This window comes from Geotrypetes seraphini, chromosome 9 (assembly GCF_902459505.1).
Source record: "Geotrypetes seraphini chromosome 9, aGeoSer1.1, whole genome shotgun sequence".
NCBI lineage: Eukaryota > Metazoa > Chordata > Amphibia > Gymnophiona > Dermophiidae > Geotrypetes > Geotrypetes seraphini.
In genome coordinates, this window is record NC_047092.1 from 38,184,210 (window position 1) to 38,200,086 (window position 15,877).

The 15,877-nt window shown below is 40.8% G+C and overlaps 1 protein-coding gene across 4 annotated transcripts in view; it reads left to right on the forward strand.

Annotated features, from left to right (window-relative positions):
• Positions 1-15,877, forward strand: part of TBC1D22A (TBC1 domain family member 22A) — a 273,038-nt gene that overhangs the window by 83,109 nt on the left and 174,052 nt on the right. For all 4 annotated transcript variants that reach the window (XM_033958715.1, XM_033958717.1, XM_033958716.1 and 1 more), the window contains 2 exons: positions 4,396-4,524; positions 12,444-12,506. In XM_033958715.1, the coding sequence (XP_033814606.1) occupies positions 4,396-4,524; positions 12,444-12,506 (192 nt within the window). The remainder of the gene's footprint in view (positions 1-4,395; positions 4,525-12,443; positions 12,507-15,877) is intronic.

The window sequence follows — 15,877 nt, forward strand, 5'->3', positions numbered from 1 at the left end:
TCTGAAGTATTGGAGAACATATTGTATTTAGCTATAAAAATAATATCAAGACAAAAGAAATATGAATATTTTATTCTTTTTTTGACATTTATTAGCAATAGATTTTTCTGATGCATAAAACACTCATTTGGTGTATTATAAGGCATGAAATTAGCTTTGATTTAAAATGTAATTTTGTAGGGTCTTAGCATGAATTCAATTTCAGAATTTAATTAGGGCATCAGCTATCATCTTAACAGAGGAGAGGTTTGGATTCCCTTGAGCTTTTTAGACTGCAAAATGTTTTTGAGAAGAAAATATGCTGGGGAAATTGGTGGTGGTAATGTTCTTGGGCCACATTGTTTTCTTTTTTCCTGAAATAACAGTTTTGGCATTTAATTTTACTTGCAAAGTCAATGCAAGAATACCTTAAGAAGGATAAAAATCCAGTTATGGTTATATATTGAATTGATAATGGTTGATATATATTGCACTTTTACATGAGTAACTGTTTAAAACAAAGCACATTCTTCACTTTTGTGCTAGATACTTGTTTTTTTTGCAGTAGATAACATAGGAAGTATACCATTATTTATTTATTCAATTTTTTATACCGTTCTCCCAGGGGAGCTCAGAATAGTTTACATGCATTTATTCAGGTACTCAAGCAGTTTTCCCTATCTGTCCCGGCAGGCTCACAATCTATCTAATGTACCTGGGGCAATGGGGGGATTAAGTGACTTGCCCAGGGTCACAAGGAGCAGCGTGGGTTTGAATTCACAACCTCAGGATGCTGAGGCTGTAGCTTTAACCACTGCGCCACCCTCTTCCATAAGTCACTCAAAGTAATGCTGATAAGTAAAGTGAAGGCATCAAACTTTCTTAAGATTTCAAAACTTTTTTCCACTTATTGGACTATGCTGCTATAGCATAATATAAAGTTCCTTACAGATATATAATATTTGAGGAGGTCACATGATGATCCCTAGGATTTTGTTCCTCATCTATCTGTAATGATAGTGAACTGTAATGATAGTGAAAGATGATATCAAGGAGTTTTAGGTTCCACTTCTTGACCTGTACCCCTTCTTCAATTCTCTTTGATGAAAATCAGCTATATCTGTGGGTTTTAACGATTGTGGTGATTACTTTGATGCATGGACAAATTTGTGTTCAAACACAGAGTGGACATGTCAAGTAAGACAGCAAAAAAAGGACAAGGACAAGTCTTGGCTAGTAACCACGGGCAAATCTAAGATGGTAGAACCCATTGAGGATTCTTCTGTATTGAGTGATGTCCTAGTACAGAAAATTACCAGTGCCATAAGTGAAGCTTTGGGCTCTAAGTTTGACACTCTGACAACTAGTGTCCAAGCATTATCGGCATCGGTGGCTGTATTTAACTCTGGGGTTACTGAATTGGAGCGGAGAGTCAGGGGAACAGAAGATTGCAATGGTGGAACTGTCTGGTTAAAAAAAAAGTACTTAGTGCATGTACAGAAAAACTTGACCTCAAAAACAGGTCACAAAGAAATAATAATCAGTTGGTAGGGCTTCCAGAATCTTTAAAGGAAGAAGAACTTTTAGGCTTCCTTGAAGGATGTTTGACAAGGTAGCTGGTCCAGGGTTCATACTTGGGCCTGCTCTGAGAGCACATAGACTAGACAAGAAGATGGAAGGGGGCAGCAAGGATCACGTACTGTAATAGTGAGGTTGTTAAATTTTGTTATTAAAGAGCACATCATGCAGAACTACAGACAGAAAAAAGAACTAATGTGCCAGAACCATTGAATTCTCATTTTTCAGGATTATTTTGGTCACATGGCAGCCTTATGAAAAAGGCCCTTGTGTAAACAACTGGTAAATCATCAAGTGTGTTTAATGCTGCAGTTCCCCGCTCAACTTTGAGTGTTTTATGAAGGGAAAGCTTTATATTTTTGTATCTGTGGAAGAGGCCTAGCAACATATTGGCTTTGGTTTCCTGTATCACCCTTGTCTATGTCAGGAAGGAACATTTTTCTCTCCCACCTGTGGAGTACATAAATATGTTGGCAGAGGATCTGTTAAGGGGAATAAAAACTCCATTGGAATATCTTACCTGCTGGCATTCAAACTTGGGAAAAGGTAAAACTTGGGCTTAAGTAGGTTATTTAATTGTCCTTCTCTTTTACTTTTTAGTTCAGTACTCTGCTTTTTCAGCAAAATCAGTTTAGGCAATAGTGTAGCCTTTAGTGTCTTTGTTAGGGTTTTCATATAAAAAGTGTTTAGTCTAGATTAGTATTTTATGTTGCATTTCAGAGCTTAAGATAAAATCAGATTAGGGCACAGATAGCAGTTGAGGAAAGTCTCTGTTTAGTGTTTAACATTAGATTAAAATACAACTAGAAAAAAAGTAGCCCTGCAGAGCATATTTTTACAAAGGTTTTTCAGTTAGGCAGTTAGAAACTACTCTTGTTTAGTCACCTTTCAGTTAAGCAACAGTACTTGATTAAAGGGAAAAGTCAAATAGTCAGGATCAGTGCAGGGAGAAGAGGCCCAGTTTCTCTAATCTCTCACTGTATGGCAACTCCTCCACTCCCTTAACCATTTTAGTCGCTCCTCTCGAGTAGTACTATGTCCTTCTTCATGTACGGCGACCAGTGCTGGACGCAGTATTCCAGGTGAGGGCGTACCATGGCCCGGTACAGCAGCATGATAACCACCTCCGATCTGTTCGTGATCCCCTTCTTAATCATTCCTATCATTCTGTTCGCCCTTTTTGCTGCCGCTGCACTTTGCGCAGACGGCTTTATCGACTTTTCAGCCAGTACTCCCAAGTCTCTTTCCTGGGGGGTCTCTCCAAGTACTGCACCGGATATCCTGTAGTCGTGAATAAGAGTTTTATTACCGACATGCATCACCTTACACTTATTCACGTTAAACCTCATTTGCCATGTTGCGGCCCATTTCTCAAGCATGTTTATGTCACGTTACAGGTCTTCACAATCCTCCTGCGTCTTCACTACTCTGAATAACTTCGTATCTTCTGCAAATTTAATAACCTCACTCGTACCAATTTCCAGGTCGTTTATAAATATGTTGAGCACAGGTCCAAGCACCGAACCCTGCGGCACTCCAATCATGACACTTCCTGTCCGAGTATTGTCCATTCACTTCTACTCTCTGTTTCCTATGCTCCAGTCAATTTTTAATTCACGTGAGTATTTCACCCTCGATTCCATGGCTCGCAATTTTTCGAAGTAGTCGTTCATGCGGAACCTTGTCGAATGCCTTCTGGAAATCCAAATATACAATGTCGACCAGGTCACCCTTGTCTATCTGCCTGTTTACTCCCTCGAAGAAGTGCAGGAAGTTTGTCAAGCAAGATCTTCCTTTGCTGAAGCCATGCTGGCTGGTCCTCATCAGATTGTGTCCGTCAAGATGATCAATGATGCGGTCCTTTATCAGCGCCTCTACCATCTTTCCGGGTACCGAGGTCAGACTCACCGGTCTGTAGTTTCCCGGATCTCCCCTCAAACCTTTCTTGAAGATCGGCGTAACATTTGCCACCTTCCAGTCTTCCGGAATCCTTCCTGATTTGATCGAAAGATTGGCTATTAGTTGAAGTAGTTCAGCTATAGCTCCTTTCAGTTCCTTGATTACCCTCAGATGGATGCTATCTGGTCCCGGGGATTTATCGTTTTTAAGCCTATCAATCTGCCTGCATACCTCTTCTAGACTGACCGTCAACCCTGTCAGTTTCCCATCTTTGTTTCCTGCGTATAGCCTGTCGGCATCCGGTATGTTGTGTATATCCTCTTTGGTAAATACAGATGCAAAAAATGTGTTCAGTTTGTTGGCGATGGCTTTGTCCTTCTTTAGCACTCCCTTTATTCCATGGTCATACAACTGCCCCACCACTTCTTTCGTGGGTCTTTTCCCCTTGATATATTGAAAAAACGGCTTGAAGTTTTTCGTCTCCTTGGCTATTTTTTCCTCGTAGTCTCTTTTGGCCCCTCTCACCACCTTATGGCACCTGCTTTGATGTTACTTGTGCTTCTTCCAGTTTTCGCCCGTTTTTGACCTTTTCCATTCCTTAAACAAAGTCTTCTTGTCTTTGATCGCTTCCTTCACCGCTACAGTGAGCCACGCCTGTTCCTTGTTCTTTTTCCTCTTGGATTCCTTGTTGATATGCACTGTCCATACCTGTATTCCATGGATGAAGTCGCCCATCTTTGAAAATATTTGCCTGCTGTTCCTGGATAATACCTGTTATAGGTAAGTAACTCTGCTTTTTTCAAATGCATTCCTCTGAACTTACTTTGTAATATTCAACAAACTTCTGTAATTTGTATACATTTCTTTATGACCAGTATATACATACATAATATAGCAGGCATATTCCTTCATTTATATATATTTTTTTTATTTTTCCAGGGTTATCTTCCAGCAAATGTAGAACGAAGGGAAGGCACACTACAGAGAAAACAGAAAGAATACTTTGCATTTATTGAACAATATTATGACTCCAGGAATGACGATGCTAATCAGGGCACTTACCGACAGGTAGTAGGCTTCTCTAAATTAATATCTTTTACAAAAAAAGCAAATTGGATATGAAAGCTCATAGCAGGTAAAAGATTGAATTTAAAATCTTCCTGAAGAATGAAAATAAAATAGGTATTTAATTCTCTTAAAAAGCATGTTCCTATGGTGAATTATGACTTGCCAGTGACTAGGAAGCTTTTGAAAACATGCCAGTTTTTCTCTACTTTTTTCCCTGTTACCAAGTGCTTTATTTTATATTCTTTTTGGATTGATAGGGTCTTATTGTATATTGCTTAGACAGATTTAGGTAGTTTTAGTGTCTGTATTTGTTAGTTTGCTTATATTTCTGTCAGATACTTTGGTTAATAAACATTTAAGGACCCTTGGAGGTTTTATAAAAACATAAGAACATAAATATTCCCGCTGCTGGGATAGACCAGTGGTCCATCATGCCCAGCAGTCCGCTCACGCGGTAGCCTTCCGGTCAAAGACCAGCGCCCTAACTGAGACTAGCCCTACCTGCGTACGTCTGTGTTCAGTAGGATCTTATCTAGCTTTGCCTTGAATCCCTGGAGGGTATTTTCCCCTATGACAGATTCCGGAAGAACATTCCAGCTCTCCACCACTCTCTGAGTGAAGAAGAACTTCCTTACGTTTGTACGGAATCTATCCCCTTTCAACTTTAGAGAGTACCCTCTTGTTCTCCCTACCTTGGAGAGGGTGAACAACCTGTCCTTGTCTACTAAGGCTATCCCCTTCAGTACCTTGAATGTTTCGATCATGTCCCCTCTCAATCTCCTCTGTTTGAAGGAGAAGAGGCCCAGTTTCTCTAATCTTTCGCTGTACAGCAGCTCCTCCAACCCTTTAACTATCTTAGTTGCTCTTCTCTGGACCCTTTCGAATAGTACCATGTCCATCTTCATGTACGACGACCAGTGCTGAACGCAGTACTCCAGGTGAGGGCGCACCATGGCCCTGTACAGCAGCATGATAACCTTCTCCGATCTGTTCATGATCCCCTTCTTTATCATTCCTAGCATTCTGTTTGCCCTTTTCGCCGCCGCCGCACATTGCGTGGACGGCTTCATCGACTTGTCGATCAGAACTCCCAAGTCCCTTTCCTGAGAGGTCTCTCCAAGTGCCATCCCAGACATCTTGTATTTGTGCAGGAGATTTTCGTTATTGACATGCATCACTTTACACTTATCCACGTTGAACCTCATCTGCCATGTTGATGCCCATTCCTTGAGCCTGATTATGTCACGTTGCAGATCTTCGCAATCCCCAAGTGTCTTCACTACTCTGAATAACTTCGTATTGGCCGTGAATTTAATTACGTAGCTCACCGTACCTATGTCCAGATCGTTTATAAAGATGTTGAGAGCACAGGTCCAAGCACCGAGCCCTGCGGCACTCCATGCACTATCAAGTTCGATACATGCGTAGGACCCTAACAGCAGCCTCCTGTCACTGCTGTTAGGGCTCATTTTTTTTTAATGGCACAAATGTTGCCTGGCATGGGGGGGGGGGATGGAACATGGCACAGGCGTGTTCTGCATGGCAAGAGGGAGTGGACACCCTCCTGCCAATTTTCTCTCGTGCCATGTTTGTCAGGGGTCATTGGGGAGGGCTGTCATGGGGTGGTGGGGGACTTTTTTTTTATGGGACAGATATTTTGCATGTGTAACACACAATATATCTGTGCCATTGAAAAAAAAGAAAAAAAAAAAACCCCAGGCAGACCAGTTGGTTTTTCTGATCGCCAAAATCCCTTTTTTTTTTTTTTTTTTTTTTTTGAATAGCCAAGCAATGTTAGTACATTAATCGCTTGGCTACTTTGCATGGGTTTTTAGCTACTTTGCATGGCCGGATCAGAAAATGGGCGATCGAGGGGGAAAGACACATGGTGAGCCGTTTTGTGCATCGGATCAATAAAATGATTGTCGCTAAAGCTGTGAAAACAGGTTTAACAGCAATCGTTGACTTTAGTGCATCTAGCCCTATGTACCCAGTTCTAATTTTGACAAGACAAAGCTTTATAATAAAAGAATTGAGGAATCTCTGTCTCTAACGAATGAGTTGTATAAGACGGTGGCCAAATTAATTTCCCAGGATTTCTTAAATAAGTGTTGTCTGTGCATGATATGGCTATGGGTTTAGTTCAGAAAGTTGAGAAAATTACATCTCATTTTGAGGGAGTGTTTTCTTCATCCGACACACAACTGGTAACTGACACATGAGTTCAATGTTTTGAATTATGAACAAGTGTCTTCCTTATTAAAACATGTGAGTAATTCATATTGTCCACTTGATGCATGTCATTTTTCATTGGTAAAGAGTTTAAAGGATGTCACTTTGAATGTAATTTGTGAGATTGTGAATAAGATCTTTGAAGAGGGACATATGCTGCAAGCATTAACAGAAGCAGTGGTTACTTGCTTATTAAAGAATCCAACTCAATATATCAAATGTAAATAATACTGTCTCATCTCCAATCTTCCTTTTTTGGCTAAGATTGTTGAAAAGAGTGTTCTTCAGTTAACTGAATTTCTGACTGAAAATCAGGTTCTGGATAAGTTCCAATTTGACTTCAGGGACATAAAATCAATACTTGTCTTTCTATTAGATACTGTTTGTACCAGGCTTGATAGAGGTGACAGTTTTGTTTTAGTGTCCTTAGATGGATCATCTGCATTTGATACAGTTAATTGTAATATTTTATTGCATAGACTGAGCAAAATTGGGATTACAGGTACAGTGTTCAATTAGTTTCAATCTTTTTTTGGACAGTCGTTATTTTTGTGTGTTGGATGGGAAAAATTATTTGGAGTATTTATTAATGAAACACGGTGTTCCTCACGGTTCATCTCTTTCTGCAACATTATATAATATTTTTCTTATGCCGCTTTACACATTTTGAAATCTTTGAGAGTTGAATATTGTCTTTATGCTGATGATATTCATATTGTATTTAAGATTTTGTCAAGTCATACTGAAATGTTAGATTTCTTGAATTTCTCTTTAGATAAAATCAGTGATTGTCTCAAATTGAATGTGGAGAAGACGAAAATCATTTTGCTTTCGAGTCATTTTATTCATGATTTTCTAACACTGGTTACATTTAAGAAAGTGACGATTTCATTTGTAAGAACACATAAAACTTTAGGAGTATATTTGGATACTTCTTTGAAGATGGAATAACATGTTTATATGAGGGGTGTTCAATAATTTATCTGAGTACGAAAGAAAGTAGCAAGCGTATTGAAACAAGTTTGTGCATGTTGTGACCAGTGTTCCCGCTAAGGTGCGCTGGCCTGCGCGCGCGCACAAAATATTACATCGCAGCGCAAAGTTTCTCTTCACAGCGCACACACGCGTCGCAAAGGTAAGGGGAGGTAAGGTAAGGGGACGCATTGGGGGGATTGCACTTCCCCACAATTGCCATGCTTCGGTTCCTCTTCTTCCTTCCTTCCTCCCCCCCCCCCCCCGCGGGACCCTGCGGCACCATCAACTCTTACTCCCTCTAATGTCGGCCCTGCAGCTCCAGACTTCCTCGCACCTTCTCCCCTCCCCCTTTGGATCGCTATTATTTTAAATGTTATAGCCGCGGAGCTGTATCCATCAGTGGAGATGTCTAACCTCGGCCTGCCCCGGAACTCTTACTGCAGCAGCCGCCCGTCTAGGCAGGAACAGGAAGTCACTGTTGCAGTAAGAGTTCCGGGGCAGGCCGAGGTTAGACATCTCCACTGATGGATACAGCTCCGCGGCTATAACATTTAAAATAATAGCGATCCAAAGGGGGAGGGGAGAAGGTGCGAGGAAGTCTGGAGCTGCAGGGCCGACATTAGAGGGAGTAAGAGTTGATGGTGCCGCAGGGTCCCGCGGGGGGGGGGGGGAGGAAGGAAGGAAGAAGAGGAACCGAAGCATGGCAATTGTGGGGAAGTGCAGAGCTGCAGGGAAGAGTGTTGCGGTACCCAGCTGGAGGGAGAAGGAAGATGAGGGAGGGAATTAAAGGAGATGCCAGGGCTTGGAGCATAGGAGGAAGGTATGCCAGTCTAAGGGAAAAGGAAGGGGGAGATGTGAGAGCATGGAGGGGGAACGAAAGATGGAAGAAAAGGAAAGGAGAGAGATGCCAGAGAATCAGGGAAGGGGAGATACCAGACTATGAGGAGAGGTGTGGGAGAGGGAAGGCGAGGAGAGAGATGCCAGACCAATGGGGTGAAAGGAGAGATGGAAGGGGGAGGCATACAGTTTCTGGAAGGGGCATAGAAGGAGAGAAGATGCCATATAGGGGAAGAGAGACGGCAGACAGTGAATGGAAGGAAGAGAGTTACAAGAAGATGAGGAAAGGAGAAACCACAGAAGACAAAGGTAGAAAAAAATTTCTATTTATTTATTGCTTTAGGAGACATGTGACACTGTTTCTGTGAAGCATTGTATGCAGAGTCCAGCTTCTTGCTGGTTCAATTTAACCTTTGTCTATGTATTTTTATTTTATCCCCCCTTTTACAAAACTGTGAAGCGTTTTTAGCACCAGCCTTGGTGGTAGCAGCTCTGATGCTCAGAATTTTATGAGCATCAGAGCTGTTACCTCCGTAGCTAAAATCCACACTACAGTTTTGTAAAAGAGGGAGGGGTTAGTTTGTGATTACATATTCCTTACTAGGCGAAGGTGTTTTCTGTGTTCTGTGTGTTCGAAAGACATGGTTTTCTGTTAGGATTGACGGTGTAGGATTGATCTGTGCTGGTCTGGCTTGTTTAGTTTTACAATGGGTGTATTGATGTACTGCTCACTGCAATATGTAAGATGCTGCCTTTTCCTAGGTACTCATGTGTGACGTGTGGTTTGTTACTAAAAATCATGTTTTTCTTACAGATGGGGGGGGGGTGCCAAAAAATGATGGGCCCCGGATGTTACATATGCTAGGTACGCCACTGTATGTAAAGATACCAGAAAGCTGGCGTAGCAAAAACTTCTAAGTTTTGAGTATTTAACCCTCCCACAATCTCACGGGCACTCGTTTCAAGTTTATTGAGATTTTGATTTAAACGCAATATCAAATATTTTCAATGCGTATAACAAAAATAAATTTGGGGAAATAAATAAAACCATTTGAACCAGTGTTCCCGCTAAGCTGCGCTGGCGTGCGCTGGCGCACAAAATATTACATCGCAGCGCACACGTTTCTCGTCACAGCGCACGATCGGAAGAGGCGTACGGCAGATGGCAGGGCGGCGAGAGGAGAATCGGGCGAGTTGGCTCATAACTTGCTGGCGCCCGATATTTTTGGCTCACGGTGAAAAAAGTTTGCTCACAACACCCGCCCGCTTAGAGGGAACACTGGTTGTGACATGTCTCAAGGTTGCTCATGCACATTTTCAGCAAGTCTAACATTCCAAGAGAAAGGATGTCAGGAGAATCCTCGTGCGAATCAAGTAAGAAATTACTAGATATGGAACATTGTTCAGGGATAAAATTTCACACAAAAGAAGGGTTAAAGCCAAAGGAGATCCATGAATGCATGACTGCAGTTTATGGTGAGTCTACCCCATCATCCTACAAAGTAAAATCTTGGCACAAGTTTAAGTGGGATAGAGAGTCCATTGAAGATGACCCTCACACTGGACGGCCTGTGGAAACAACTTCCACAGAAATGTGCAAGAAAATCAAGGATTTAATTTTGTCATTAAGACAAATTAAGATTTCTCAAATAGCTGATGAAATGGGCATCTCGGCAGTTTGGAAAATAATTCATAAAAAGTTGGCCATGTCTGAGGTTAGTGCAAGATGAGTTCCAAGAATGTCTCGAGGCTCCAGTGCTGTCAGGAGAACTTGGACATGCTCTGTGAAGACCAAGTGAATTTTTTTCATTGTTTGGTGACTGGAAATGAGACTTGGTCTATCACAGAGATCCTGAGTCCAAAATGGAGTCAGTGTAGAGGAAGCACAAGTTACCCCCACCTCAAAAAAGTTCAAGACAGAAAAATCTGCAGGCAAAGTCATGGCAACTGTCTTCTGGGATGATGAAGGACTTTTGTTTCTGGAGTTCATGCCACACAAGAAAACCATAACTAGAGAGAGTTACACCAATCATCGCATTGTGGGAGTCAAATCAAGGAGAAAAGACGAGGAAAACTTACAGCAGTCGTGTTGCTTCTTCATGACATTGTGCCAGTGCACATGTCACAACAGTAACAGGCTGCCATCCAAGAATGTGGATTTCAGCAGCTGAACCATCCACCCTATAGTCCTGACCTGGCTCTCTCGGATCATTTCCTGTTCCAAGTATTGAAGAAATCTCTCTGTGGACAGTGGTTTTCAAGAGATGAAGACGTCAAGGAAGCTGTGACATCCTGGTTTGAAGGTCAAACAGAAGAATTATTTTCAAAGGGATTAAGGTCATTGCAGGAAAAGTGGATAAGAACATAAGAACTGCCATCTCCAGATCAGACCTTCGGCGATCCGCACATGTGGAGGCCCAGCCAGGTGTACACCTGGCGTAATTTTAGTCACCAATATCACTCTATGCCTCTCATAAGGAGATGTGCATCTAGTTTGCTTTTAAATCCTAGAACGGTGGATTCCGCAATAACCTCCTCTGGGAGAGCATTCCAGGTGTCCACCACTTGTTGCGTGAAGCAGAACTTCCTGATATTTGTCCTGGACTTGTCCCCTCTTAGCTTCAGTCCATGTCCTCTTGTCCGTGTCACATTTGACATTGTAAATAATTTTTTTTCCTGCTCTATTTTGTCAATTCCTTTCAGTATTTTGAAAGTTTCGATCATATCCCCTCATGGTCTCCTTTTCTCAAGGGAGAACAATCCCAGTCTCTTAAGTCGTTCCTTGTATTCCAAGTTCTCCATACCTTTTATTAGCTTCGTTGCTCGTCTCTGCACCCTCTCCATCAGTTTTATATCCTTCTTTAGGTTGGGAGACCAATGTTGGACACAGTATTCCAAGTGTGGTCTGACCATTGCTCTATAAAGCGGTATTATAACTTTCTACGATCTACTCATGATTCCTTTCTTTATCATGCTTAACATTCTATTTGCTTTTTTTGCCACTGCCGCGCATTGTGCCGATGGCTTCAGGGTCCTATCTATCAGTACAACCAGGTCCTTTTCCTGTTCGCTCTTACCCAGAGTTGCACCTGACATTCTATACTCGTGTTCCTTGTTCTTTCTGCCAAAGCAGCTCCTGATTGGTGAGGCCCGACTTTAGTACAGGAAGAGGCAGTCGGAACATACCGCGAGTGATTTCCTTCACTCGCCAGTGCTCTGGCTGCCCTCTCCTGTCTCCCCTGCTAAAAACAGTATTTGCGGTTTTTTAACATTCGCGGGGGTTCCTGGAACAGAACCCCAGTGAATATCAGGGGAGTACTGTATATATACATATATTCTGTTTTGAAAGCCCAAATCAGTAAAAAGAAACCGCTGAGTCTATATAAATTAACATCTTTAGTAGCTACTAGTGCTTATCTGCTACTGTGGAACAGACGCTTCCTTTTTTTCTGCACTATGTGGTTCTCTGTGAACCACATGATGCAGAAAACAGGAAGCTCCTGTTCTGTGGAAGTAAATTTCTTAGGGCTTCTTTTACTAAGGTGCGCTAGCGTTTTTAGCGCATGCACAAGATTACTGTCTGCTTAAAAGGAGGCGGTAGCGGCTAACGCACACGGCATTTTAATGCGCGTTATTCTGCGCGTTAAGGCCCTAACACACCTTTGTAAAAGGAGCCCTTAATATCCTAAAACTAGGATATTAAGAGCATAAAGAGGATACATTTATCTTCTTTATGCTTTTCTGAACTCTTTAGGAAATATTTTAGTCTTTATAAATACAGTAAAATATTATAATGCTAATATACAATAACATACAATTTTACTTTCTGTAGCTTTTTCTTTGAAATTCTTAGTTCTTTATTTCTTTATCTTCAGATACTTATAGATATTCCTCGTATGAGTCCTGAGTCTTTAATACTACAACCCACAGTAAAAGAGGTAAGAAACTATTATCAGAATCATTCTTGTTCCTTGAATACATGTCTTAGCTATTTATGTTTTACCATTTTGTAGTATACAGATTTCAAAACTACAGTGTGACCATGCATTAAAACTTTTAAATTTATTCCACATATTTCTGCACTTTTGTGCCAGATTTGCTATATTGCTTCTGTATTTTCTCTGGGATCTTCATCAGTGTTATATATTATGTTATGGTGGAAATTAATCATTTCAAATCTTGTATTAAATCTTGTATAAATAATAAAACAAAAGGAGCATCCATATTATAACTTGCATTTGTAATGGGATTTTCTTATAAACCATAAGTCTCATCATTATTAAAGGTATATTGGTTTGAAAGGGTCAAGGGATTTGATATGTTGCCTTTCTGTGGTACAACAAAGATGTTTACATTTGTTTAGTATATGCGGGAAGTCTTTTTATATATAGATTTGTCCAATAATGTTTAATTCCTTTTATATTTATATTATATTTAGTTTGCACAAACATGAGAAGACAAAATCTGTTTGTCTTTCAAATTGTAGTGTTAATGGTTGTGGCCTGAGGGGAGGAGGAAGGCTAATAGCCACAATAGCAGGAGGAATGGGTAAAATAAGGCTGAGGAAAGGTAGTGATGTTGGGTTGGGGTATCGGAGGAACAATTCTAGTGCTGTCTTAAAGAGGAGAGGCTTGTTGGTGACCTGAAAGTGGAGATGGGGGTGGTGGAATGGGAAAGGAGAGATGATAGAAGTAATTTTACAGGGTTAGAATAGCAAGGCATGATGGTAGTGGAGTGAGGGGAGAGTTACTACTAGTGCTACTTATTTCTATAACGCTGCAAGACATACTCAGCACTGTACATTAAACATGTAAAAGACAATCCCTGTTCGATAGAGCTAACAATGTAATCTAAACAGACAAATGGGACAAAAAGGGGTTAGGGAATTTTTCCCAGAGAGAATGATAACACAGACATTGATACTTTACAAGAGTTAGGAGTTACAAACAGCCTCGAAATAATATATGGGACGGTGGGCCATGGAGAGTACTCATAGAAGTGATAGTTTTTGCCCAGGTGAGGAAGGAAGGCAGAGGATAAATGATGGTGCTGGTAGCTATAGGGGAGGGTTGTAATTTTTTTTTTTTTTAAGTGAAATCTCGATCAATTTCAAAATGTGCATGTTGCCTCCTTGCAAAGAGAGATTCATGTATTTAACTTTTCAAAAACATCACACAAGTATGCCAGTTTCATAAAAAACTCTGTCTCTACAAAGTTTCTTGTCGTAATTGAAATATACGGGCCAACATATTGACACAAGAAAGCCAGCATGAGTGGCAGTAGTATAACAAAGATGTGTATTCAGTTCCCATATCTTCACACAATTTTTGGAAAAATCTGGCTTTTACTGGGTGAGTTTTTGTAAAGTTTATTACATCTACCATATGTTCTAGGATCAAATTCAATGTAGGACTCAAATGTTTAGATGCGAGTACTTTTCTATGTATTATGCAGTGGGTCCACATTGCAGTTGGAGATTTCTTTCATATAAATGCTTGTAATCCTCCATAATGGCCTGACATTGAACGACTACCATCCATACAGACCCCAATACACTTTGCACACTATAAATTATTTTCAGTCAAAAATATATTTAGGATCTCAAACAAGTCCTGAGCCTTTGCACTTGCAGTTATTTTTTTACAAAAAAGTTCTTCCACAATGGCATTTGTATCTACAAAACGTACATAACAAATCAAATGTGCGTCCTTATTATTATCCATGGTCTCATACAACTGCAAGCCAAATTCCGTTTCTTTTAGTTTTTCAATCAATTGATCATTGAGGTCTTCTGACATGTTGAATTCTCCAACTGATAGTATTATTAGATAAAGGTTCATTTGAAAGTACTTTCCTCGCAGATTCGCTGATCATAATGTTCACCATATCTATAGCAGCAGGTAGAATCAGTAGTACCGCAGTGGTATGTTTTTTTGTTTTTTTTTTAAACTTAGCAACTCTATACGCAACTTTGTATGAGGTTAGCAGAGCATTGTTTGGTATTGACAAATAGCAAGAAAATGTACCTTGCTGTCCTTTTAATTCTTTTAATTTTCTGGTACAGAAGTTGCGAGTTTTATTAATCGAGTGTGAATGATTAGTTTCTAAATGACGCTTCAGTTTACTTGGAAGAATACAGTCTGGTGCAGAAATTTTCAAGCATACTACACATTGCAGTCTTTCTTCTCAGTTAACATTTGTTGATGTTAAGCCAAAGTCCAAATAACTATCATCATATTTACAATATTTTCTCTTTTTTGCACACTCGCTACTCGTTTGTGGTGCATGCGCTTCATTTTGTGCTGTCGTATGCTTATTAAAATTCAATAAAAATTTGTCCATTTTTAGGGTTCTGAAACAACAAATTTTAAAATTATGTTGATCAGAACTTGACACACAAAATGACACTTACTCAGCAATAATATATGAGTAAATACTTATGTTAGTATTATTTTGCCAGTAAAGTTTGATGATTATGAGTATAAAAGCTGAGCTTGCTCCAACAATCCACTGATTACTTACATTCAAACAGAGGTCACAAGCTATGCGCAAAGCCACTAGGCATGTGCACTAGTCATACACATAGAGGGGCATAATCAAAAGATATGTCTGAGTCCGTTTTGGGCCTAAGTCACTAGTCGCCCAAAGTCGGACATGGGAAAAGGTCCATTTTCGAAAAATACGTTCAACGTATTTTTATTTTTAAAAATCGTCTAACTGTTCGTCCAGCCGTCTGATCATCCAGACCGCTAAATCATCTATCTTTATATCCCATTTTCGTCCAAGTCAAAAATGCCTAGGAAAAGACCTTTTGGACGTGGGCGGGGTTAGCAAAGTGATGGACTGGACACCCAAACATTGCACCAGAGTAATGAGGTACCTTACATGGCACCATTGTGAATTTTACAAAAAGGGTGCCGCATACACATCTCACCACAACAACTTTATAGGTCATGATGAGCCCCCCAAAACACCCCCCAGAACTGACTAGACCCACCTGTCTACCACCCCAATAGCCCTTTGGCTGGTGGTTTTTGGGGGGTGCACATGTTTCACCATGCATGCAGTGGTTAGAGTGGCTTATGAGCCTGGGTCCTCCTCTCCATGGTTCACTAGTCCACCCCTAAGACCACTTAAGCCACCTCTGTGCAGCTCTACTAGGCTTTCCTATGCCAGCCTGCCAGGTGCTGATGTTCTGGAGTCAGATATGCAAAGTTGTTATTACGATTTTTATGGCGGGGGGGGGGGGGGAGGGGGCTCAGTGATCCCTGGGGCAGTGTGTAGGGGCCTGTACTTTGTCCCTGCAGTG